Below are 27,759 nucleotides of genomic sequence, written 5' to 3' on the forward strand. Positions count from 1 at the left end.
GACGTTGAGCGTCTTCAAGACAGAAATTGATAAATTCTTGATTTCTCGAGGAATTAAGGGCTATGGGGAGAGAGCGGGTAAATGGAGTTGAAATCAACCATGATTGAATGGTGGAGTGGACTCGATGGGCCGAATGGCCTTACTTCCGCTCCTATGTCTTATGGTCTTAAGTTACTGTGAAAATCCCCTAGCCGCCACACTCCAGCGCCTGTTCGGGCCAGTAGGATGTGGAAGCTTTGGAGAGAATGCAAAGGAGGTTCATCAGGATGTTGCTTGGCCTCGAGGGTGTTGGCTATGAGGAGAGGTTGAATAAGCTAGGATTGTTTTCACTGGAAAGATGGAGGTTGAGGGGAGACTTGATAGAGGTCCACAAAATTATGAGAAACATAGACAGGGTGGATAGTCAGAGGATTTTTCCCAGGGTGGAAGTGTCAATTACAAGGTTCAAGGTGAGAGGGGGAAAGTTTAAGGAAGATGTGTGGGGAAAGTTTTTCACACAGCGAGTGGTGGGTACCTGGAATCCGCTGCCAGAGGAGGTGGTGGAAGCAGACACATTAGCAACATTTAAGAAGCATGGGTACATGAATAGGGAGGGAATAGAGGGATGCGGACCGAGTAAGGGCAAAAGGTTTTTTTTGTAGTTTAGTTAGGGCATCATGATCGGCACGGGCTTGGTGGGCTGAAGGGCCTGTTCCTCTGCTGTACTTTTCCTTGTTCTTTGTATTTTGGTTGGTGGAGGCAGGAAACATGCCTGCCAAGAATCAAGCAGGCAACTTAACCAATTAAGGAGCCAATTGACCATAGTTTTACCTGGCCATCTGGTTTTACAGATGGCGGGTCTGCTGATTGGCCGGGCGGGCTTTACGTTATAGCTTCAACCTCAATCCAGGACGGGATGAACTGTCCGGGCTGAGATAACATTAAAAGGGGGTCTGGGGTATGAGGCCAGTGTTTGAATGTGCTGCCTAGACACTCTTTGCATAGTTTTTTCCATCGCTATTTATTTTTCACATGCCTGCAACTCCCAGAGATAGCTCCAGAGCAGCCGCTCCCCCTGAGGGGGCACCAGGCCGCACCCTCCCACTTCTCAGTGCCGCCCTCTTACCGCCCTCCCCGGCAGCGCTCAGCCTTTTGCAGCACGTGCTTCACACCGGATGGTCATTAGTTGGCCAGCCAGCATGGAATTGCGCTCCAGGGCAGTTTACGGCCGGCACCGCGTTTCATGCCCGTTTTCGGACCCGCTGAGTGTGCACGAACTACAGAGAAAACACCCAGGCCCTGGTTTCGAGCTTTGCTAAGGCAGTCGAGGATGACTCGGAATTTAAAACATGGGTTTGTAGGCTGGCCCTACCCTGCTGATTGAATGGTCTCTGACGATAAACTCCTAACTTTTAATTGGTCCCTTGCTGAGTTAAGAGGAGCAAAACTTGGTCTTTTGTGGCTAAGTGGCCGAGAGCTGCATTTTGGGAGATCAACAGAGGCTTTGTGAATCAGAGAATGAGGAACAGGTTGAGGTAAGGAGGAAGCAAACGGCAGTGGGAAGGAACTGGAGGGGGAAAGTTACTGCAGGTTCTGTGTTCTGGTGAGGGCTGGACTGGCACCAATTTAAGAGGCAGGATTTTCCCAACCCCAGGTGTCAGGCCGGGAGGTGGGTAGTTTGGAAATTAGTGCGGGGCCTTGTGGGGACAGCTGTCTGAAGCAGTGCCATAGCTGATGAAATTTCCCAGCAGTAAGACAGGGTCTACATTGGCAGGCTGCTGGACAGAGGCTGACAGTCAATTGAAATCACTAAAGGCTCTGTTAAGGGCAATTTTCCTAGCCTGCTGATGTTTAGCAGGTAATACCCCCCTCCAGCCAGTCCACACCCCTGCGGGGGGGTCACTGCCAGCTTCAAGGGGGGGCTGACTGACTGTGGAACCATCAAGGCTGGAGACTTCATTCTCCAGAGAGGGGGCCACGGACAAGGAAACCACCCCCCTCACTCCAACCTGCCATGTCCACAATGTACCACCAGGAGTGGGTTTGATTCCCAGCTTGGGTCACTGTCTATGTGGAGTTTGCACATTCTCCCCGTGTCTGCGTGGGTTTCCTCTGGGTGCTTTGGTTTCCTCCCACAGTCCGAAAGACATGCTGGTTAGGCATATTGGCCATGCTAAATTCACCCTCAGTGTACCGGAGTGCCGGATTTGTGGTAATAAGGGGATTTTCACAGTAACTTCATTGCAGTGTTAATGTAAGCCTACTTGTGACGCTAATAAATAAAATTTACTTTCATACACAATGAATTAGTCAAACCTGGAGTTACCATTGTCATGTGGATAAGTATGGAAGCCATTTTGTACACATTAAGGTCTCACAGACAGCAGCTGGCCTGGATAAGCAGCTGGATCTTTTTGGATGTTGTTTGAGGGAGGAATGTTGGCTGCGGCGCCTCCCTGCTCTTTGTTGAATAGTGTCCAGAGATTTGGAATGCCACCTCAGCCACTAAATATGCAATAGTGTGTCAGCTTAGTCATGAGCTCAAGTTCTGGACTAAGCTTCTAATTCAGAGGTGAGACATCCAGTCACCAATAATGGAGCTCCGAGGGGGAGGTGGTATCAGGTCTCCCCTCAACCTCCGTCTTTCCAGTGAAAACAATCCTAGTTTATTCAACCTCTCCTCAATTCCACTCCTAAGGGGAGGTGGTGGTGCAGTGGTATTGTCACTGGACTAGTAATCCAGAGAGCCAGGGTAATGCTCTGGAGTCCTGGGTTCAAATCCCACCACAGCAGATGAATTCAATAAAAATCTAGAATTAAAAGTCTAATGATGACCATGGAACCATTGTCAATTGTCATAAAAATCCATCTGGTTCATGCATGTCCTTTAGGGAAGGAAGTCTGCTCTCCTTACCTGGTCTGGCCTACATGTGACTCCATAGCCTAGCACGCCACTCAGTTCAAGGGGAATTAGTAATGGGCAATAAGTGACACCCAGCCAGGTACACCCACATCCCCTGGACAAATAAGAAACAAAAGTGAAGCCAATACAAGGTTCTAATTAATGGGCGTTTTGGATGTTACACGGAAGAAAATCGGTTTCCTTATTTTGCAAACTTTCTTCCAATCTCCCATTATGCAACTCTTCAACCAGTGTTTCTCACAGGCATTTAAAAATATTTGGCTCTGCATTGGGCTGGGGGGTCCTACAGCAGATCGGAGTGAACCAGTGAAGATTAGAGATGGAATATTTGTCTGTGTTTCTCTGTTTTCTCCCTACAGTGCAAAAGGAGGCCATTTGGCCCATTGAGACTGCACCGACAACAATCTCACCCAGTCCCTATCCCTGTAACCCTATGTATTTACCCAGCTCATTCTCCTGACATTAAGGGGCAATTTAGCACAGCCAATCCACTTAACCAGCACATCTTTGGAGCGTGAGAGGAAACCGGAGCACCCGGAGGAAACCCACGCAGACACAGGGAGCACGTGCAAACTCCACGCAGAAGTAACCCAAGGCTGGAATTGAATCCGGGTCCTTGGCACTGTGAGGCAGCAGCGCTAACCACTGTGCCACTCAAAAAATTCATTTTATGGGATGTGAACATCACTGGTTGGGCCAGCATTTATTGCCCATCCTTTACTGCCCTCCATTTCAGAGGGCATTTGAGAGTCAACCACATTGCTGTGGCTCTGGAGTCACATGTAGGCCAGATCAGGTAAGGATGGCAGATTTCCTTCTCTAAAGCAACATTAGTGAACCAGATGGGTTTTTCCTGACAATCAACAATTTATATTGAATTCAAATTTCACCATCGGCCGTGGCGGGATTTGAATCTGGGATCCTCAGATCTTGCTCTGGATTGCTAGTCCAGTGACAATACCGCTACACCACTGCCTATAGCAGATAATACTTAATAATCCAGTAGGTTCATAAGCCACTGTCCTTCTCTCCAATCATGTGCCCTGCTCTTCCTTGTGTTAAATTGACTTTGTAATTTTCGTAAGCCTTCATTAAACGGAAGGTGGATTTTTTTGCCACTTCCTGTCCTTAATACACACCATCAGTCCATTCAGTTTTGCCTCCTGTTTATTAACTCCTTGTAATAATCCTACGTCCTGGTCTGCACACCAGCTAGAGCTCTTAGCATTGTGTAGAATAAGCCTGATTACACATCAATCCTAAGGTTTCCTCGGCAGATCTCTGTAGATTTTGTATGCAGCTATTTGTGATTCATCATACATCCAATATTTGCATAATGCAATGAGCAATTTTCAAATGTAAAAACAGCCCTGCTATCAACTGCTCAGATAGATCACATTCTGACCTGAGAGAGCAGTAAATACATCCTGAAGGAACGGCTGCTCAGTCAAAGAGTTGGCAAAGTTCCACGCTCCGAGCAGCTGGAAGACAGAGGAGAACGGCACAAAGTGACTTGTTCATTTGCAGAGGTAGTGTGGACACGATGGGCCAAATGGCCTCCTTCAGCGCTGTAACAATCGTACTATGTGAAATCATGGCTTATTTATGTGAACTGTACTTTGGTAACTCAATCCCATGTACTTCAATAACTAAGATGTGCAGATGCCGGCGTTGGACTGGGGTGGGCACAGTGAAAAGTCTCACAACACCAGGTTAAAGTCCAACAGGTTTATTTGGTAGCACGCGCTTTCGGAGCGCTGCTCCTTCATCACCTGAAAGCTCGTCCTACCAGATAAACCCGTTGGACTTTAATCTGGTGTTGTGAGACTTCTTTCAATAACTAATGTATTCTTTCAATACTCTGTATAGAACGGATAGCCTTTTTTGCTAGACATTTTGAAACCTCTCTTCTATCTAATGAGGCACAATCGGGAAACCAATTCCATCCAAGTCAAAACAAACACCAATTTGCTCTCAATTCAGTTCTGAATCTCCAGTTATCCTCTGCCAAGTTGGCCCCATTCCAAATTGCTGTGATAAATTGTAACTTCCTGAAGATGCTGAGAGCTCTCCATTAGCTTTTGACTCTGGCGTTTTCACGATGGAAAAGGGTGGCACGGCGGCACAGTGGTTAGCACTGCTGCCTCACAGCATCAGGGACCCAGGTTCGATTCCCGGCCTCGGGTCACTGTTTGTGTGGACTTTGCACATTCTCCCCATGTCTGCGTGGGTTTCCCCCCATAGTCCGAAGATGTGCGGGTTAAGTTGATTGACAATGCCACATCGTCCCTTAGTGTGAGGGGGACTAGCAGGGTAGCATAGGCTGAGAATTGAATTAATTATGGCTTAGAATGTCCTGGAACCACATGTTGCGCTAAAATTTATATCATTCCAAGTAAGATGATGCTGTCATTTCCTGAGAATCTGATTAGCGTACACCACAGAAACCTCTGTACAACGATTAATGCCATATTCTGCCTTGAAGTATCTCTCTGTGGATGAAAGTTAAAGTCTCAAAGCCATTAAGCCATAATTTAAGTGTTAAGGCTCAGGCCAGAAACTCATAGAATCCCATAGAGTGCAGAAGGAGGCCATTTGGCCCATCGAGCCTGCACCAACAATGATCCCACCCAGGCCCTATCTCCATAACCCCACTTATTTACCCTGCTAATCCCCCTGACACTAAGCGGCAATTTAGCATGGCCAATCCACCTAGCCTGCATGTCTTTGGACTGTGGGAGGAAACCAGAGCACCCGGAGGAAACCGATGCAGACACCGGGAGAACATGCAAACTCCACACAAACAGTGTCCCAAGCCGGGAATCAAATCTGGGTCCCTGGCACTGTGAGGCAGCAGTGCTAACCTCTGTGCCACCGTGCCGTCAAGGTATTTTATGCAGTTAGCCTAGACCTCAATTTTTGCATCTGGTTTTTGCATTAGGGTGAGCATAAGGTGTTTCACTACAGGTATGAATGAAGTGACCCACTGGGAAGTTTTTATCAAGAAAAGTTAGGATATAACAAAAAGAATTAGAAAAACTTTTTCCAATTAAAACACTTGGACTTGACAAAGTATAATCCTTAATAGCTAGCTATCTCTGTTGTTCCAATTTAAAGGAATGCCCCATAGATCCAAATCCTTCTGTAGAACCAATTAGCTCAGAAGCCAAAGATGCTCACATGATGCTAGACTTCCAGCTTTTTAACACTTCTGGACAGAAATCCAGAGAGCAATTTTCAGAGAGAGATCCACTCTCATACAGAATCTCCAAGAAAGAAACTTACCTCCTGTAGATTCCAGTCTCCCACTTCAGAGAGGGGAAAAGAGAGACACTGCTCCCCCTCGACTCAAAAAGCAGGGTCTAAGCTTGAATATCTTGTATAAGCCCAGCTTCCCCGTCACATGGGGCTAAAGGGATCAAGGGATAAGGGGGGGATTAGGATATTGAATTCGATAATCCGCCATGATCAAAATGAATGGTGGGGCAGCCTACTCCTGCTTCTAGTTTCTATGTTTCTACGACGATACCTGCCAATCATCCCAAACAAGCCCCACTCTGCAAAATCCCAGGGAAAAGCAGCAGAACAGCATTAGTTCAGACATAAAACCAACATTCTAGCGGTTAGAAACAGTTATGCTGTTGCAGCAACACTACAGGATTCCGGTAGACAAAATGGCTGCAATAAAATGGAAGGGACTGCTAGAAATATCCTGTACAGAACCATGACTAAAATATATTTCTTAAAGGTACAGTATGGTCACATAAGTACCTTAGGCACAAAAGCCTAGGAATGAGTTGGTATTGCAACCTTTAAAAAGGGGAGCCCAGCTGTCAAATATGGCAGTTTAAAAAAAATTGATTTATGGGATGTGCGGATGACTGGCTTGGTCAGCATTCTTTGCCCATCTCTAATTGCCCTTGAGAGACTGGTGCTGAGCTGTCCTGCTTGAACTGTTGCAGTGGTGATAATGGCATTTCTGGAGATCTCGAGATTGAGTTTATATTCTTCCAAATGCCATCAGTGAAAGCTGAAAATACTTAACACATATCCTCCCAGCACCTCACAGTTCCAGGCAAGCCACGGTCTGCACTATGGAGAACACCTCCCAGCCCTACACAACTGGAATATGTGGGGAAAATGTGAAGTAAAAGCTGAAGCTTTGGGAAAGATGTCAACAATAATTATGATCATAGAATCTACAGTTTAGGAGGAGGCCATTCGGCCCGTTGAGCCTGTACCTACAACAATCCCACCCAGGTCCCATCCACGTAACCCCACGTATTTACCCCACTAATCCTCCTGACACTAAGGGGCAATTTAGCATAGCCTATCAACCGAACCCGCACATCTTTGGACTGTGGGGGGGGGAAACTGGAGCACCCGGAGGAAACCCACGCAGACACGAGGAGAACATGCAAACTCCACACAGACAGTGGCCCAAGCCAGGAATGGAACCTGGGTCCTTGGCGCTGTGAGGCAGCAGTGCTGACCACCGTGTTGCCCACAATATTTCAAAACAAAGCCCCCAAATTTCACAGGAAGTGTTGATTGCCGGCTAGACCAGCATTTATTGTCCATCCCTAATTGCCCTTGCGAAGGTGGTGATGAGCTGCCTTCTTGAACCGCTGCAGTCCATGCGGTTTGGTACACCCACCATGCTGTTAGGGAGGGAGATCCAGGAATTTGACCCAGTGACGGTGAAGGAACGACGATATATCTTCAAGTCATGAAGTTGTGGTCCTCGAAATCTAGCTTTCTGTGCATTCCTGATTTACCCTGCCCCAGCATTGGCAGCTTTATGTTCAACTAGAAGGCGGCAGTTAGGGATGGACAATGAATGCTGGCCTAGCCAGCGAAGCCCACATCCCCTGCATGAATAATGCCTAGCTCCTAAGATATGGAATTCCATCCTAAACGACTGCACCCACTCTGCCCCAGTATATACTTGACCAAGCTTTGGGTCACCTGCGCTGATCTCTCCTTCTCTGGCTCTGTGCTGAATGTTTGCTGATAATACACATGTAAAATACCCTCGGATATTACATTAAAGGTGCTATGCAAATGCAAGGTTTTTGTTGTTTGACACCTAGAATCATAGAATCCCTACAGTGCAGAAGGAGGCCATTTGGCCCATCGAGCCTGCACCGACAACAATCCCACCTAGGCCCCATCCCCATGACTCCATGTATTTACCCTGCTAGTTCCCCTGACATTAAGGGTCAATTTAGCATGGCCAAACAACTTAATCCGCACAAGCTTTGGACTGTGGGAGGGAACCGGAGCACCTGGAGGAAACCCACACAGACACGGGGAGAACGTGCAAAACTCCGCACGGAAAGTCACCCGAGGCCGGAATCGAACCTGCGTCCCTGGTGCTGTGAGGCCATGATGTGGAGATGCCAATGTTGGACTGGGGTAAACACCGTAAGAAGTCTCACAACACCAGGTTAAAGTCCAACAGGTTTATTTGGTAGCACAAGCCACTAGCTTTCGGAGCGCTGCTCCTTCATCAAGTAAGTGGGAGTTCTGTTCACAAACAGGGCATATAAAGACACAAACTCAATTTACAAAATAATGGTTGGAATGCGAGTCTTTACAAGTACTCAAGTCTTAAAGGTACAGACAATGTGAGTGGAGAGAGGATTAGCACTGCTGTGAGGCAGCAGTGCTTGCCACCATGCTGCCCTATCTACTTGTCGATAAATAGACAACTCTAGTAAATAAACTTCTACCAAATGTTTGATACCAAAGGAAAGAAGCCTCCAATGATAATTTGAACATATCTGTCTGGAGATTGGCGCTGAGGTGTAACGAAAGCTCTTGAGTAAGCTGGAAAAAACTATGACGACAAGCTCTTCTTAGTAAGCAAGAATATCCACTATAAACAGGTTCTACATGTCCCTTCATTCAGTTGTGGTTTCTTTGCTGTCAAAAACATTTGCCTTTTAAAAATAATTCTTGAGTTCCACTTTCGCTCAGCTGAGTGTGCCAGTGAGTATTGGAGGCAACAAGACCAGGAAAGTTCCAGTTTGGATTTCTGATTGGTAATTAGTTAACTGATCTCCGTACAGAATCATAAAATACTATGGGTGCTGGCAGATGGAAATTGTTGTAAATACTCAGCAGGTCAGGCAGCATCTGTGGAGATAGAAATAAACTTAATACTTCGAGTCGATGGCCTTTCATTAGAAGTGAAAATGTTTGAAATCAAATACAGAGCCAGGGAAAGGGTGGGAGCGGAGGCTGAGAACAAAATGGAAAGTCCGATAGGGCAGAAAGTGGGAGAGATGAAGCAACAATAAAGGGGTGATGGTGCAAGGGATGGTAATGAGACAAGGAGCGAAACAAAAGATGGGCTTAGAGGAGGTACAAAAAGGAAATCATTACCATTATCTGTTGTCTCAAAACTAGGGCAATAGTCCTGATCGGAAATTGTTGGACTTAATGTTAAGTTCAGGAGGCTTCAAGTTGCCCAATTGAAGGATGAGTTTACATTGAGCTTTATTGGAACAGTGTAGGAGGCCGATGATAGAGAGGTTAGAGTGGGGCAGAGGATTAAAATAACAAGTGCTCAGAGTCACATTTGTAGACTAAATACAATCCCACCCAGGCCCCAACCCCGTAACTCCATGTATTTACCCTGCTATGTGTTCCTCACAGTGATTCCCCGATCTGCATTTGCTTTCCCCAGTGTAATGGCTCAAACTTTTTCTAGTTCGGGTGAATGGTCATCAGCCTGAAATGTTAGCTGACCTCAATAACTGGATCTCTCTCTTCCTTCCATGGGAGAGAGGTGAATCATCCTGATTGCTGGCCGCTGACCGTTACTGGAGGTGTGTGTGTGGTGTGGCAGGAGTGGTGAGAGAATTAGGTTTGAATCTGAAATACCCCACGGCCCCTCCCGCCCACACTCTGTGATAAAATGAGCAGATGGTGCTGGGGTCAGTGGGGCGGGGAGCGGGTGAGTTTGTACTTCCCATGTCAGGGTACTGACAGAATCAGACATGACACTAGTTCCTTCCTGCTATCGGGTTTCCTGCTTGACGGGTTAGCTTCAGATTATTCCCTTACAGTCTAGACTTGCAGATAAACAATGATCATCTGGGCCACATTTCAGGACAGGAGATTGCTGGTTACGTTGACTCATATTTCAGTAAGGAGTCAAATCCTTCAGGAGAGGAGGAGGAGGACAATGGGTGGATTTTTGGCAGAGAGAGGGAGAAACACTGCCAACCTGTCAATTGTAATTTAATTTCCGATAAAGTGATCCAGAAACACACCCAATCTGCATTCGGTGCCCTCAGTGTACAGCCTCTAATGTTTTCCTCTTCTGATGAACATAGAAAAGCTGACACTCGAGTGAAGTATTTTCTCATTAACCGTGATTGGTTTCGTGAGCAGCAATTAGCCCCTCAAGTTATATCAAGTCTACGGCTGGGATTTTCCAACGGGATCTGCCGCAGTGGGGTGCGGCAGGCCAATCAAAAGCCCATTGAGTTTTGGCGGGACTGGACGATCCCGGCGGCGGGCGGGACTGGAAAATCTTGCCATACAGCACAGAAATATCCCACTCAGCTTAACTAACCTACATAAGTGTCTATGCTTCATGTGAGTCCATGCCACTTTCCTAATCTCACTCTCTCAGCATATCCATCTATTCCTTTCTCTCTCATCTATTTTCTAACTTCCCCCTTGCATGCTTCCATGTTCAACTACTCCTTCAATACTTGTCAAATTCTTACTACTCTTTTGGGTTAACTGCCTGAATTTCCTATTGGAATTATTAGTGATTGTCTTATATCGATAACCTTCCATTTGGACTCCACCATAAAGCGGAGGTTTTTTACCTCAGTGTCAGCACCAAAGCCACTCTATATTTTTCTGGCCAATCAGCCAGTTTAGGTTGGTGCATCCAGATGCTGGCAGTGTAAGGAAATGTAGGAAGGGAAACCATGGAAAGATCAGTGCCTGGCAGAAATGGGAAGCAGGAAGGATGTTACCTGGAAGCACAGGCTAAAGGACAAAGTAAAGAGAATTGCAAAATTAATAGTACATAAAACTAACGTTAAGTTGGAAAGTGAGTGATCAGTAGCTTCTGTTCCACCCATGACGAAGGGTCATTCTGACTGGAAACATTGGCTCTATTCTTTCTCATGATGTGGAGATGCCGGCGTTGGACTGGGGTAAACACAGTAAGAGTTTTAACAACACCAGGTTAAAGTCCAAATAAACCTGTTGGACTTTAACCTGGTGTTGTTAAAACTCTTACTCTATTCTTTCTCCACAGATGCTGTCAGACCTACTGAGATTTCCCAGCATCTTGGTCCTGTTCCCTGTATTGTTGAAGCAGTACAGCTTTTACACTATGCATAGAAATACCAACATTTACATTGCACAATAGAATGTTGGCGTTGCTCAGAAGCTCTGCTTTCTGGGGACTTTGCTAAAATGTCAGCCAGATAATTGAAAGGCTTTTAACACATCTTTCATAATTCCTATAGCTCCTTTCAGAGATCTACACCAATGCTGAGGCATTATAATAACCTTGCCCTGTTAGGGGCGGCACCGTGGTTAGCACTGCTGCCTCACAACGCCAGAGACCCGGGTTCGATTGCAGCTTCGGGTCACTGTCTGTGTGGAGTTTGCACCTTCTCCCCGTGTCTGCGTGGGTTTCCTCCGGATGCTCCGGTTTCCTCCCACAGTTCAAAGATGTGCAGGTTAGGTTGATTGGCCATGCTAAATTGCCCCTTAGTGTCAGGGGGATTAGCAGGGTAAATATGTGGGGTTACGGGGATAGGACCTGGGTGGGATTGTTGTTGCTGCAGGCCCGATGGGCCGAATGGCCTCCTTCTGCACTGCAGGGATTCTATGAGGTGTGGTTGCTAATCACCATTGTTGATTTTCACTTTTGTGCTTTCCATACTGGTATTGGCTTGTTGGCAAAGCAACAAATTCCACATTGCTTTGCTGACTTTCTTGAACTGAGCTGTTCTGTAAATTTATTTCATATTATAGTAAAATGCATGCTCAGTCGAAACTGCGGAATGGTTCAAATGTGAATCCAGGTACAAGTGCTGATTAATTAGCTTCAGCACTTTCTTCTCATTGTTAAAGTCTGTTGTGCAGCGATACCAAACTCAAAGGCCCATCCTTATTGTTCACATCACTAAAGACTGCTCCTCTTTACTGACTCAACCTGTGCGAGGAGATAAGAATGTATTCAGCATGCGGGCTACTGCTAAGTAGTTAATCAGGAATCCGAGAATTGCAGTGTCGGACACTGGCCTCTCATCTCGGGTATTGGCTCAGGATGAAAGTTCCTCTGTCTGCTAGCTTTAGGAATCATGTGTGAAACATACTCGTGCAATCTGAATCCAGTTGCTCGAGTGTAGAATGCTGACAGTATAAAATTGGACTGTCATTCAGAGGGACCTAAGGATGGTTGCTATGGATATACATACTTCATAGAACCATAGGAAATAGGAGCAGGAGTAGGCCATTCAGTTCATTGAGCCTGCTCAATATGATCACTTACACTCCATCTAAATATATCTTGATGCCTTTAGTGTCTAGAAATCTATTTATTTTCTTTTTAAATACCTGGCCCCCACAGCCTTCTGTGGTAGAGAGTTTCACCATCCACTGAGTAAAGAAGTTTCTCCTCATCTCAGTCCTAAATGACCCGCCCCGTATCCTGATACTGTGACCCCCTTGTTTTAGACCCCCCCCCCCACCCCCCCGCCACCCCCACCATCAGCCCTGTATCCAGTCTGTTCAGCTTCAGTTCCAAAGGTTGATTGCTGCTCTGTAATAAACAGCTCATTCCAGCGACAGAAGCTGATTGAGAAGTAAAGAAAATCTTCTCAGTGTTCCTGCACCTGGGAGGAGGTATGTGTAATAATCTCGCCAAGGACGGTCTTCCGTCACCAACACCCTTTACCTACAGTGTGCATGAGGTACCGCTTCTGTGGCTACAGTGTACAAGTCAAACCCCGCAGTCCTTTGACTGCCAGCCGGAGTGGAGCCAGCTGGTTTTAAACCCCCCACCCCTGTTGCCCCTTCCCCATAGGACGAGCCTCCATTTACTTAATAGGAGAGCTTGTACTCTAAGAGGTGCGCAGGGAGATCTACTGATGATTTAGGAGTGGGCACCCTGCCCACTTTATGTTTCTTCCCTCTGTAGTCCAAAGCTATGGAGCTTCAGTAGGCAAGCTGGAACCTTGCCGGCACCAACACAACATCCGATTTAACTCCCATTTTGTAATTCTGCTGGATAAACCCTTGTACTTAATTCTGAATCACATTCAATTATTTCTCAGCTTCCTTCAGTGTGTACGAAGCAATCCTTCCAATACCATCAAGCCTTTAGCAGTGAGTACATTAACACGCTGATACTTGAGCTCATAATAACAAGACAAAGTGCTGTTTTAATTTCTTTGATTTGATTTATTTTTATCAAATGTATTAGTATACAGTGAAAAGTATTATTTCTTGCGCGCTTTACAGAGAAAGCATACCATTCATAGAGAAGGAAATGAGAGAATGCAGAATGTAGTGTAACAGTCATTGTTAGGGTGCAGAGAAAGATCAAAACTTAATGTGAGGTAGGTTCATTCAAAAGTCTGATGGCAGCAAGGAAGAAGCTGTTCTTGAGTCGGTTGGTATGTGTCCTCAGACTTTTGTATCTTTTGCCTGACGGAAGAAGATGGGAGAGAGTATGTCCATGGTGCATGGAGTCCTTAATTATGCTGGCTGCTTTTCCGAGGCAGCGGGAAGTGTAGACAGTGTCAATGGGTGGGAGGCTGGTTTGAGTGATGGGCTGGACTTCATTCACAGCCCTTTGTAGTTTCTTGCAGTCTTGGGGAGAGCAGGAGCCACACCAAGCTGTGTTACAACCAGAAAGAATGCTTTCTATGGTGCATCTGTAAAAATTGGTGAGAGTCGTAATGGACATAGCTTTCTTAACTATAGTGTCGGCATGGGGGGACCAGGACAGGTTTTTGGTGATCTGGACACCTAAAAACTTGAAGCTCTCAACCATTTCTACTTCGTCCCCGTTGATGTAGACAGGGGCATGTTCTCCATTACGCTTCCTGAAGTCAGTGACTATTTCCTTCGTTTTGTTTGACTTTGAGGGAGAGATTATTGTTGTTGCGCTTAAAATGTATGCATCCTTTGGTGATTTTGGTTCTGGTAAAGGTCACTTCTTCCCTATTTTTATCACCTGTATCAGCAGCAGGTTAGGTACTGTATGGGTTAGATGCTGAGCAATGCTCCTTCTCGCTACCCCAGCAATGTTCTCCCACTCAATGTCAACACACCACCTCCTCTTGCACCAAAATGGCATTTATGTTTGCCATACTAATGTGTCAATGTTTTAATTCAATGACGGTGCCATTTCGATCTGTCTCAATGTGTCTGGATTGAGGGTAGTTTGGTGCTATGGACCTGGGCTAATTGGATAGAGATTGTCAGATGCATTTCACCAAGCTACCTGGCACCCACTGTAGAGTGACTTGCAGCACGGACAGGATTCAAACCCAGCTCCTGGACATAGAAGGGCAGAGCGCTCACTTACCATAACAAAAAAAGCAGTCCATCTCACTCATGGAATTTGACCAATTCTGTGACTAGTTTTGAAAGTGGAGAAATGTCTTAATCCACGTTTGGGAGAGGTGAGTAGCCAGTGGGAAAGATAAAAGGAAGTCAGTGCGAATCTCCACTGTTCTGAATTGTTGGGCCAAGTGATCTGCTGAATATCGCAAGTTTCAAATTTGTGAAAAATCAAACCATAGTGAAGGTAATTTGCTGGGTGCACCATTACTTGTCCTAATATTTATCATCCGAATTGCTAGGTATTCACAAAATCACTGGATAATTGGAGTTTGGCACATCCTAGCCCATTCACCTTGGGCAGGGATAGAGACTTAACAGAGTCAAATCACTCCAATGTTTTGTAACATATATTGTGAATTATTTTCCTCTTGATTTCCCTCCGTAAACCCCTCATGGTTCAGTCCACTGCCTTAACAACCTGCTGAAAGTCTATCTTATTAACCAAGAGCTTTCAGCCACGTCCTGTGACTCTCCCTCCTATCGTGTTTCAGCATTCATTCCTTTATCTAATGTATTTATTTAACATCGGCCCTATCGCCCTCAACTGCTTACTCTGCAACTTCCTCTGGAATATTTATAAAGTCTATATAAACACAATTTCTTCTTGAATCTATTTTATTCCATACTTGATCTGAGATATTTGATCTAAGAAGGACGGCACGGTGGCACAATGGTTAGCACTGCTGCCTCACAGCGCCAGGAACCTAGGTTCAATTCCCAGCCTCGGGTCGCTGTCTGTGTGGAGTTTGCACATTCTCCCCATGTCTGCGTGGGTTTCCTCCGGGTGCTCCGGTTTCCTCCCACAGTGCAAAGATGTGCGGGTTAGGTGGATTGGCCTTGGAAAATTGCCCCTTAGTGTCAGGGAAATTAGCAGGGTAAATACGTGGGGTTACAGGGATAGGGTGGGTGGGATTGTGGTCGGTGCAGACTCGATGGGCTGAATGACCTCCTGCACTGTAGAGATTCTATGATTCTAAGATATTGTTAGTAGCAGTATTGAAAGTGGATATCTGTGTTCAGTATTGTTTGCTGAAGTCAGTGACATTCACACTAAAAGACTAACCACTGTGACATGACAAGTTTATCAAAAAGTACTTTGAAGTTTATAAATGTGAAATGATGTAGCCAGTTACATGGCCAACTTTCCTGTATCCTTCAAGTGTCTTAAAGTTTTAAGTTTATTTATTAGTGTCACATGTAAGGCTTACATTCACACTGCAATGAAGTTACTGTGAAAATCCCCACACTCTGGCACCTGTTCAGGTACACTGAGGGAGAATTTAGCACGGCCAATGCACCTAACCAGCACTTCTTTCAGACTGTGGGAGGAAACCGGAGCACTCAGAGGAAACACATGGAGACACGGGGAGAACGTGCAGACTCCGCACAGACAGTGACCCAAGTCGGGAATCGAACCCAGGTCCTTGACGCTGTGAGGCAGCAGTGCTAACCACTGTGCCACCGTGCTGCCCAGTTGTCTTGACAACTAAAAGAAAGGGCTGCGCTCAACATCTGACCCTCAGTATCCATCGTTCCCACAAGATGTCTCTCGGGCTGATCCTTTCTACTCAATGATGAGTGGTTTTCAGTAAGTCCCCTAATTTCTCCTTTCTTTTCTCATGACAGGAGTAAGGTACGGGCAGCAAGCATCCAATGATGTGGTGCCTCCATCTGTTAGTCACCAGGGCAACAGCACTATGGTGACAACTCACACTGTACTCCAACCTGTTTCTCCTCCTGGCCTGGAACCAAGCCATAGCTTGTTGACTACGGATACCAAACTGGTAAGTGCGTCAGAAGTGATAGAATCACGACGTCTTATGTAGGATGATGCTGTCATCAGGAGATAACAGTCATAGTCCACAGGCTCTACCCTTGAGCACTCTGCTCTTATCAGACATTGTGATACTTGTTGCTTTGTAAACCTGTGTGGTGGAATTTTTCAGCCCCTCCCACGGGCGGGATTTTCCGGTCCCGCCGAAGTCAACGGACTTTCGAACAGCTCACTGCATTTTCCGACCCCAGCTCCGGCCGTGATAGAGCCGGAAAATCTCGCCCCAGGTTTCCACTCAAAACCTTGAAGGGCTTGAAGCTTGACAGAAACCCCTTCTGTCATAATGTATAATGGTTGTTATTCTTATTATAGATGCTGTGCTAGCTTAAACTGAGCACATGTTGAATTGTGGGGTGAATATTTGCCCCGCTGATGTGTTGAAGGCCAGGCAGTTGGGGAGAGGGGGGTAGGGAATGTAAAATGAAGCAGGTAGCCAATCCAGCGCCTTGCTGCCCACCCTGATCTGTATCTCGTATTGGTTAAGATATGGAGATGCCGGTGTTGGACTGGCGTGGGCACTGTAAGAAGTCTCACAACACCAGGTTAAAGTTGAGGTTTATTTGGTGGCACAAGCTTTCAGAGCGCTGTCCCTTTATCACTCACCTGACGAAGGGGCAGTGCGCCGAAAGCTTGTGTTCCCAAATAAACCTGTTGGACTTTAACCTGGTGCTGTGAGACTTCGAACTGGGATTGGTTAAGGCATCGGCCTGTCCTTGGGTCTACTGGGGCTCTTAAGTGGTCAACTAATGGCTACTTGAGGATCTCATTCCACCCACCTCCTCCGCTGTAATGTGTGCGGATGGGCAAGACAAACAGAAGGTGACTAGCCCGACAGATTTTACCGCATGGGCTAAATGCAAGTAGGAAGGGGTAGGGATACCTCCATCGCGGACTATTGGTGGTACCCCAAGCCCAGATCGTAACCTCCCCACCCCCCCCTCCCCCGATGTGCCTCCTCACCAGCCCTTAAACCTTCACTCCCTCTTCACCCTCCCACCTCGTTGGGATCTCCAATCCCTGCCTGACCAAAATACCTGGTCTGACCAAGTTTGGGAGCCATCTTCTTCCTTCCAGGGCACTGTTTGCAGTCCCAGCAGTGGCACTACCATCTTCTGATGCTGCTGGGAGTACAGAGCTGCCAGCCAGTCAGATCGATCATGCTGGTAAACATCCTGAAGTATGAAGCAGCTCAGGGGAGAACCTGCCCTGCCCTTTCCCCAACTGCAGAGAATCCAGCAATGCCCTCTTTATTTATTCACTGATGTTGGAAGTGTTAAGGAACCCATGACCCAGTAAGACCCGGTTGCAGGTGTAATTCAGAGCACCTAGAATCCCTGCAGTGCAGAAGGAGGCCATTCGGCCCATCAAGTCTGCACCGACCACAATCCTACCCAAGCCCTATTCCTGTAACCACATATATACCCTGCTAATCCCCCTGACACTGAGGGGCAATTTAGCATGGCCAATCAACCTAACCCGCACATCTTTCGGACTTTGGGAGGAAACTGGAGCACCCGGAGGAAACCCACGCAGACACGGGGAGAATGTGCAGCCTCCACATAGACAGTGACCCGAGGCTGGAATTGAACCCGGGTCTCTGGCGCTGTGAGGCAGCAGTGCTAACCACTGTGCCACCGTACTGCCTATTAAAAGCATTGAGAATTTTGAGAGATAGTGTATGCAAAATAATTATTTTCTACAAATTTTCATGATGTTAGTGAAGACAATTGAAACCTTAATGTGAAGAGTTTACCAGGGCAGTAAGCAGCTTCTGAAACCCATTGAGCTGTTTCCAAAATTCCATTAACCCTTCAAGACCTCTTGTTTATTTTTACCATTTTGCTTCATTCACACCAGTTTCCTAGCAACATTATTTTTATGTGCAATGTTCCTCAGTGAGAAAGGATGTCAAGAGCGGGCCATATCTGAGCTCGTGACATAGAATGATATTGAAGCTAGTTAGAGGGTGGAATCTTGTGGAGACGACCAGGGTTACAGGTGCTGGCTGGAGAGAACCAGTGAGTGAGCCCCAGGACACCTCTGTTTGGGAAGACCCGCCACATCTTGTTCCACTCAGGCACTTGAGAGGCCAGCAACAAATCTTCCCCTGGGATCGAGGACCTCGGGGTGGAAGTCCATGCTGCCGAGAGATATTGGCCAACCAGAGGCTGAACACTAGTGCAGCCAAGATGCTGCTCCCAGTACTACAATTACCTGAGGCCTAGTATCACCACAACAGGGGAAAGGGCTAGCTCATCAAGTGTACTCATCACCAACCTCCATTGCCTTCCCATCTCTTGGTGTGTCTGCTTCAAAAATCTTCATTTTGTAAATCTGTACACCATCTCTGTCGCCTCCAGCAGCCTAAAGTCCCAGGACTCACCCTCTGTTCAGCTGTCTCACTCTGCTAGGCCAGTGGTGGCAGAGCACTTTAGAATTCTCTTCTTAAATTCTTTCACCTTCAAAATCTACCTCTTCAATGGGGTCAGCTTCCTAATAATCCCCCCATTTCATGCTCCCCTTCTATACCTCCAAGTTGGTTGGGCTAATTTTAACCTTAACCCTGCCAAGTGGAAACTGGTAGGATTGGAAATGGGTCCAGCCCAAAGCTATCCCCTTCCCTTCACCACACCCATACACACACACACGCAAACACTCTCTCTCACATGCACATACGCACGCACACACACGTGTGCGCGCACGCACTCGCACGCACGCACACACACACACACACACACATGCACACTCTATCTCTCTCCCACGCACGCAATCCACAGACACGCACACACTCTCTCTCTCTCTCACACACACATACGCCCACTCTCGCTCTCTCACACACATAGGCATGTACAGGCCCGCACACATGCACACAAAGATACATGCACGCACACACACGTGCACAGATGCACACACATACACACACTCTCTCTCGCACATGCGCGCGCACACACACACACGCACGTGCACTCTCTCTCTAACACACACACATGCATACAAACGCATGCAGAAACACGTATGAACACACACGTACACAGACACATGCATACACGCATGCACACATGCATACAGAAATGCACACACACACACACTGACTGCCTGTGTTTCAATGTGATCACTAAGTGTGTGTATGGCTACATCTGGAACCAGTAGAAAACTGTGCAGCTTATCAACAAGGATCACTGCTGGGTTTCCTGCTGGCTGGACTGGCTAGGACAGCCCTCTCATACACTGACTCGTTACTTAGAGTCAGAAATGAAGACTGTCATCTTCCAGTGACAGGTCCCGGTGACATTAATGAAGCAGACAGTTTGCGCAGTCACTAACAGCATTGTGGAGCTCTGGAGGTGAAGGACAAAGTGTCCAATTAATTAGAATCGGAATTAATTAGAATTAACTAGATGAATTAATTGGCATCCTGACTGTGACAAAGATAAACTTTCTCTCCTTGTCCATCTCGATCTGTCTGTAACTTTTGACACAGTTGACCTGCACTAACCTCCTTGAACACCTTTCCACTGTTCCTCAGCTGTGGGGACACCAGCCTGGTTCCATTTATATTTATCTAATCACGGAATGTGGATGTCACTGTCCTGGCCAGCATTTGTTGCTCATCCCTCATTACCCTTGAGAAGGCGGTAGTGAGCTCCCTTCTTGAACCACTGCAGTCCACGTGGTGTAGGTACACACACAGTGCTGTTAGGGAGAGAGTTCCAGGATTTTATCCAGCGACAGTGAAGGAACAGCGATATATTTCCAAGTCAGGATGGTGTATGGTTTGGAGGGGTATTTGGAAGTGCTGGCATTCCCATGCATTTGCAGTCCCTGTGCTTCTACAGGTACATGTCACAGATTTGGAAGGTGCTGGCAAAGGAGCCTTGGTGTGTTGCTGCAGTGCATCTTGTGTATGGTACACACCGCTGCTACTGTGCACTGATGGTGGAGGGAGTGAATGTTTAAGGTGGTGGATGGAAAGTCAATCAACTGGGCTGCTTTTTACTGGATGGTGTTGAGCTTCTTGAGTGTTGTTGGAGCTGCACCCATCCAAGCAAGTGGGGAGTATTCCATCACACTCCTGACTTGTGCCTTGTAGATGGTGGACTGGCTTTGGGAGTCAGGAGGCCAGTTAATGCCTGTAGAATCCCACCTCGGATCTGCCCTTGTTGCCACAGTATATATTTGGCTAGAGTATCACCTGAAATGGCTTCTCTTCCTGATTCTACCTATTACGTTTGGTGTCCCTGAAGGGCCCAACCTCAGCCCCCTCTTATTATTGAGATAATGGGTGGCACTGTGGCACAGTGGTTAGCACTGCTGCCTCACAGCGCCAGGGAGCCGGGTTCAATTTCTGGCTTGGGTCACTGTCTGTGCGGAGTCTGCACATTCTCCCCGTGTCTGCGTGGGTTTCCTCCGGGTGCTCCAGTTTCCTCCCACAGTCCGAAAGACCCGTTGGTTAGGTGTATTGGCCGTGCTAAATTCTCCCTCAGTGTACCCGAACAGGCGCCGGAGTGTGGCGACTAGGGGATTTTCACAGTAACTTCATTGCAGGGTTAATGTAAGTCTACTTGTGACACTAATAAATAAACATAAACTTATTGCCCCTCCCATGACATCATTCACAGTGTCAGTTTCCACAGACTCCCTAATGACTCCCAGCTCTGCCTCACCAACACCTCTCTCGACTTCACTATTGCTAAATAATCGGACTATTTATTCATCATCTGAATGCTGGATGAGCAGAAATTTCCTCTATTTAAATACTGGGATGGCTGAAGCCATTGTTTTCAGTCTCTGCTGCAAACGCCCATTCCTTGCTACCAACTCCATCCCATACCTTGGCAGACTGTCTGAGACCAAACCAGTCCAATCTCAACCTTGGTGCATTATTTGATCCAGAGATGAATTTCTGACCACATGCCTGCATCATCACTAAGATATTTCCACCTCTGTAACATATAATCCCTATAGTGCAGAGAGGCCATTTGGCCCATTGAGTCTGACCGACTCTCTGAGAGAGTATCTTACCCATGCCCTCTCACTCACCCTATCCCTGTAACCCCACACATTTACCATGGCTAATCCATCTAACCCACACATCTTTGGACTCCACGGAGCAATTTAACATGGCCAATCCACTTAACTTGCACATCTTTGGACTGGGGGAGGAAACTGGAGCACCCGGAGGAAACCCACGCAGACACGGGGAGAGTGTGCAAATTCCACACAGACAGTCACCCAAGGCCAGAATTGAACCTGGGGTCCCTAGGGCTATGAGGCAGCAGTGCTAACCATTGTGCTACCATGCTGCCTGACTTCACCACTGCTTCTGTTTATCTGCTCTTGAGAGCCTCAGAAAGTCTTTGTTATCTCTAAATTTGCAGACACTCACAGCTGGCCTTCCTTCTGTAAACTTGAGCTCATTCGAAACTCCCTATCTCCCCTATGTTCACTGATCTGCATTCGGTTCCCGTTTAAGCAACTTAATTAGAATTTTAAAATTTTATCGCTGTTTTCAAAGCCCTCCTGGGTCTCGTCCGTCCCTATCTCTGTAATGCCCTCCAGCCCCGCGACCCTCCCTGATATCTGCACTGTTCTGATTCTGCCCCTGGAAGAGATCTGAAGTTAAACGCTCTTCCATCGGTGGCCGTGCCTTCAACTGCCTAAGCTTTTGAATTCTCTCCCTGAAACATTTCGCTTCTGTCCTTCGCTCCCTTCCTTCAAAATAAATCTTAAAATTTACCGCTAACCAAGAGTTTGGCCGTGTCCTTTTGTGGCTTGGTGTAATGCGAGAAGATGGCGACATAGTAATATCGCTGGTACTAGTAATCCATTAGACCTGGGGGCCTGGGTTCAAATCCCACCATGGCAGATAGTGACATTTGAATTAAATGAAAAAGAAATCTGGAATTAAAAGTTTATTGATGACCATTAAACCATTGTTGATTGCCATAAAAATCCATCCAGTTTGCTAATATCCTTTAAGGAAGGAAATCTGCCATCCTTACCCAGTGTGGCCTACATGTGGTTCCAGACCCACAGCAATGTGGTCTTAAATGCCCTCCAAAATGTTCAGTTCAAGGGAAGTTAGAGATGGGCAGCGTTCCATGAAAGAATTAAGTAAACTTTGCTTCATGGCAAAATGAGATTTTGTGACATTAAAGGTGCTATATTAATATTACTTGTTGCTGCAGTTTTAAAAGCAGAGAATTTAATATTATTTGTTTTCATTTTGAATTCTTTGAACCCACAAGTGCTGATATAAACTGATTTTCCCCCACAGTGAAGGATAGAATAATGTTGCTGAATTTTAAAAAGTCAGTTATTTTTAAATGCAAAGATTGAATTTATATATTGTCCACTCATGTTTCTCAGTAACACTGCAAGCTACCTCACAAACGAGGCAGCACGGTGGTGCAGTGGTTAGCACTACTGCCTCACAGCGCCAGGGAGCCGGGTTCGATTCCTGGCTTGGGTTACTGTCTGTGTGGAGTCTGCACATTCTTCTTGTGTCTGTGCGGGTTTCCTCCGGGTGCTCCGGTTTCCTCCCACACTCTGAAAGACGTGCTGGTTAGGTGCATTGCCCGTGCTAAATTCTCCCTCAGTGTACCCGAACAGGCACTGGAGTGTGGGGTCTAAGGGATTTTCACAGTAACTTCATTGCAGTGTGAATGTAAGCCTACTTGTGACACTAATAAATAAACTTAAACTTAGTGGGAAATGCAGGGACTGTTTTAACATCAGCAAATACAGCAGGGATTTCACTTTTAAAAATTAATCTACAGGATGCAGCCAGCATTATTGCCCATCCCTAATTGCTCTTGAACAGAATGGCTTGCTAGGCCATTTCAGAGGGCAGTTAAAAGTCAGCTGTGGTGGGATTCGAACCTGGGTCTCCGGATTACTGGTCCAGTGACTTCCAGAAAGACAGAACAAACACCAAAAATGTGAAAGCAGTTAACTGTGAGAAATAGGATCCGAGACACCAGGCAAACTTCCTGCTGCTCTTCAAATAGTCATAGATTCCTACAGTGCAGAAGGAGGCCATTCGGCCCATCGAGTCTGCATCGATCACAATCCCACCCAGGCCCTATCCCCATAACCCCATGCATTTACCCTAGCCAGTCCCTCGGACAACTTATCATGGCCAATTCACCGAACCCGCACACCTTTGGACTGTGGGAGGAAACCGGAGCACCCGGAGGAAACCCACGCAGACACGGGGAGAATGTGCAAACTCCACACAGACAGGGACCCAAGCCGGGAATCGAACCCGGGTCCCTGGCGTTGTGAGGCAGCAATGCTAACCACTGTGCCACCTGGTCTCGGCAACTTTAATGGCCACAACCTTAAATCCCAGACAAGAACGGCTGCTGACTGAAGCAAGCTGAGTCTCTTATCCTTTTGAACTCAGAGGGAGGGGTGGTTGCTCACATCAGTGACGCTGCGCAGTTGTCAGTGCAAATTACTTTCACCGCCCTGAGTTCTTTGTGCAGACTGTTTGAGGAGCTGTGCCAAGTTGAATAGGCCTGAATGAGCCCTTCAGACAGAATCAAACAGAAACAAACATTTTTGGGTTCTGCTCATATTACTCAGCTCCAGAACTTGAGCTGCTGTGTCCGAACTTGGTTGCGTTCCTGAAACGACACTCCTGTCACAACACAACACTCACAAAGGTCAGAGTACAGCTGCAAAGAAACTGAGGCCAGGCAATTATCCTCATTATTCCTTTTCTGCTCCCACTACTGGAATGAGGTGGCGACAAGTGCTGCTTCTCAAAATAATTTCAACGCAGGTTTGATAGATACGATGGAATGCTTGGCACAGCCTCCTGTTGAAGGAATTCTCCAATAAAACAATGGGTTAAAACCGGGCTGTGCAATGTCAGTAACACTTGTTCTGCAAAAGCAGACTAAGTGCCATACCATTGTGTCTGGGAGCTCACCCAAAAAATAGGTGTGATTCGCTCCCCTTTTCACGCTCGGTTGGCACTTGGAATTTGCTTGGTAAGATCGCCACCCCCCCGCCCCCCCCGCTCCCGCCCCCGCCCCTGCCCCTCTTGTCTATCAATTGTGTCATTCTTAATTTTTATTTTGAACCCTATTTTATCACCGCCACCTTTGCCTGAATGTTTCCCTACTGATCCTGAAGGAAGTGAATGAATAAAAGATTTCATTCCTTCCCTACCTCTAGTTTGCATCCTTTGGGGAACTGTGCTCATCAAGTTGAAGGATGTTAGGAATGCAATATCTGCCTATTTCAGCATCTATTATTCAGAATAAGCAATCCCAGAAGGAAAAGCAAAATACTGCAGAAGCTGGAGATCTGAAGTAAATCATTAGATTTACGACCTCTTTTTCTGGTGTCTCCTCCCAGTGGAATCCTCTTCTTCATGTCTACCCTACCAAACTCTTCCGTAATTGTAAAGACCTCGAACATGCCACCCTTTGGTCTTATCTTTTAGAGAAAACAGTCTCAGCCCATTCGATCTTTTTCAATAGTTTACATTCCCGGTTCTGGTATCCTTCTTAAAGATCTTTTATACTTTCTCATGTGCCCCATATTCTTTACAAATGGAGACCTGAACAGTACACCGATTCCAAGAGTAGACTAAACAAGGTTCTTTACAAGTTTAGCATACCTGCTTTGCAATGTTTTCCCTCTAGAAGTGAGCCACAGTGTGTTGTTGGCCTTTCGATGTATATTTGTAACCCCCTTTGATGGGAAACTGCCTGAAGTTCAGCTTTTAATGGGGGTGAGCCCTTAATTTACACAGAGAGCAGTTTCCTGTGCAACTAGAGCCAGTGGAGGTAGTAATGGAGGTGGGTCCAATTCAATGGACCATGGCAGCCAACACTGAAGCTGCTGATAGTCCTGAGGGAGAGATCTGTACCAAATACACAGGGAAGCAAGATGTCCAAGTGAACTGGAGGCCAGACAGCCATGAGGGAGAGAAAGGTAGTCCTCTTCACAGAGAGTGGCAGGAGGACGCTGCCTCATCCTGTAACAGGGACACCTCTCTGTTCACCATCTTCCCTCTCCGCCTCCATATCCTCCTCCTGTCTCACCTGCTGCTCCTTCCCTTCTGAACTTTCCAAGGCCCCACTATCATCAGGCTCCTGACCTCTGGAGAGCCATGTTATGAGGCGTGTAACAGATTGTCACAATGGCCCAAGATCTTTGCAAGAGGCAGGGTACCAACTGACAGTTCCAAGCACGTGCCTGAGTGCCCTCTGACCCACTGCCCTCTGACCCACTGCCCTCTGACCCACTGCCCTCTGACCCACTGCCCTCTGACCCACTGCCCTCTGACCCACTGCCCTCTGACCCACTGCCCTCTGACTCACTTTCCCCTGACCCACTGCTATCTGAGCCTGTAATGCTCCATCAGATGTAAGTCTGATGTATTGGTGATGAGGGTGTCACCTGGGTGATGTTCTAGTGTGCAGGATGCTGCAGAGCTCCACACTGACACGGACACAGATATCTGTGGCCGTCTGCTTCGAGAGTTGCAGTCTCCTTTGGCAGTGGTTCTCAATCATGTCCAGGTAGCTTTGCCTCTGCCCATAAATCCTGTGCTCTGTGTAGTATCTCCTTCTGCTTTCTGCCCCTTGTCCCTCTCCTCCAGCCTGCTGGTACCCGACGCACTGTCCTTCCTGTGCAGGTCACTGCCCCTCATCTTCAATGGCTGTGATTTCTGAGGGCGCAGTGCCCATTTTCAGCTGCAGCCTTGTTGATGCTCAGGTGGCATCCCAACACCCTAACCCACTGCTCCGATGCCCATGTGATGCCAGGAGGATAGAGTTCACCTGAACCAGCAAAGTTCTTAATTCTGATTCCTTCTCTGATCAGCCGGCATGGTGGCACAGTGGTTTGCACTGCTGCCTCACAGCACCAGGGTTCGATTCCCGGCTTGTGTCACTGTCTGTACGGACTCTGCACATTCTCCCTGTGCTTGCGTGGGTTTCCCCCGGGTGCTCCGGTTTCCTCCCACAGTCCAAAGATGTTCAGGTAAGGGGGACTAGCCATGCTAAATTGTTCCTTAGTGCTGCAAGATGTGCAGGTTAGGGGGATTAACCATGGTAAATACACGGGGTTACAGAGATAGGGTGGGGTGGGCCTGGGTAAAGTGCTCTGTCAGAGAGCTGGTGCAGACTCAATGGGCCAAATGGCCTCTTCTGCACTGTAGTGATTCTATGATTCTATCTGTGATATGAACATATAAAATAGGAGCAGAAATAATCCATTTGGCCCCTCGAGCCTGTTGCACCATTTGATAAGATCATGGCTGGTCTGTTTGCGTTTCTAATTCCACATTCCGTCTATCCTCTTTAAGCTTTGATTCCTTTTCCCAACAGGAATCGATCCCCTTGAGCTGCTGCAACTTTAACTTCAAAGGGGCAAGTCCTTTAATCTATGAAAAGCATGAACGTTCACTCTTTTATACCTTTCTTGCCTCCAATGACTCGCTCCAGACATGGTCTTTATCTGCCTCCGGCCAGGAGGATTCAAAACATTTGCAGAGATGGGCTTTTAACAAACCCTTAACTACTTTAATTGGCCGGTTTAGGATCATGAGTGAATTTGGAGACCCCCCCCCCTCCCTCCCCCAGCACTCACAACCCCTGAGCCGCAGTCCTTATTAAACATAGCTGAGCTCTGAAATGAAGACAGAGCATCTGATCTCACAAATGTTGTCCCATTTTATCCGTGGGTCTCCGTCCGTTGCGACCTGAATCTGCCTTGCAGAAATCCAGCCCACTGTTTCCAAGGTGGTAACTCCAATGTGATGTGTTTGAGTGAGATTGTAAATCTCTTTACTTTTCTGGAGATGAGATACATCAAAGCAGGCTGCATTTAACGTGCAAATGAGTAATCGTCATTCATACTTAGTGAGAATTGTTGGCTTGCAGATGAGTGAAGTCTGCCTGCCTGTGACCTTGTTGGACAGATGTATGCCAAAAATATACAAGAACACAAGCAAATTCAGGATGGAATTCTGTACTTGCAAGGGTAGGTTCGGACTGCGCAACGGGATTCGAGTGAGACAGGTTAGCAGTGCTGCCTCACAGCGCAACACGGTGGCACAGTGGTTAGCACTGCTGCCTCACAGCGCCAGGGACGCAAGTTCGATTCTGGCCTCGGGTCACTGTCTGTGTGGAACTTGCACGTTCTCCCCATGCCTGCGTGGGTTGCCTCCGGGTGCTCCGGTTTCCTCCCACACTGATGTATGGGTTAGGTTGATTGACCATGATAAATTGCCCCTTAGTGTCCGGATAAATGCGTGGGGTTATGGGGATAGGGACTGGGTGGGATTGTTGTCAGTGCAGGTTCGATGGGCCAAATGGCCTTCTTTTGCAGTGTAGGGATTCTATGATTTGCTTAACAGTAGTTGATGAACTTCATACAT

At 47.0% G+C, this 27,759-nt stretch overlaps 1 protein-coding gene across 2 annotated transcripts in view; it reads left to right on the forward strand.

The window, feature by feature from the left end:
- The window catches only part of LOC144502721 (hepatocyte nuclear factor 1-alpha-like), a 204,780-nt gene that overhangs the window by 93,953 nt on the left and 83,068 nt on the right, over positions 1–27,759 (forward strand). For both annotated transcript variants that reach the window (XM_078226962.1, XM_078226961.1), the window contains exon 5: positions 16,148–16,305. In XM_078226962.1, the coding sequence (XP_078083088.1) occupies positions 16,148–16,305 (158 nt within the window). The remainder of the gene's footprint in view (positions 1–16,147; positions 16,306–27,759) is intronic.

The sequence above is a fragment of the Mustelus asterias genome, chromosome 13 (genome assembly GCF_964213995.1).
Source record: "Mustelus asterias chromosome 13, sMusAst1.hap1.1, whole genome shotgun sequence".
In the NCBI taxonomy this organism is placed as follows: Eukaryota; Metazoa; Chordata; class Chondrichthyes; order Carcharhiniformes; family Triakidae; genus Mustelus; species Mustelus asterias.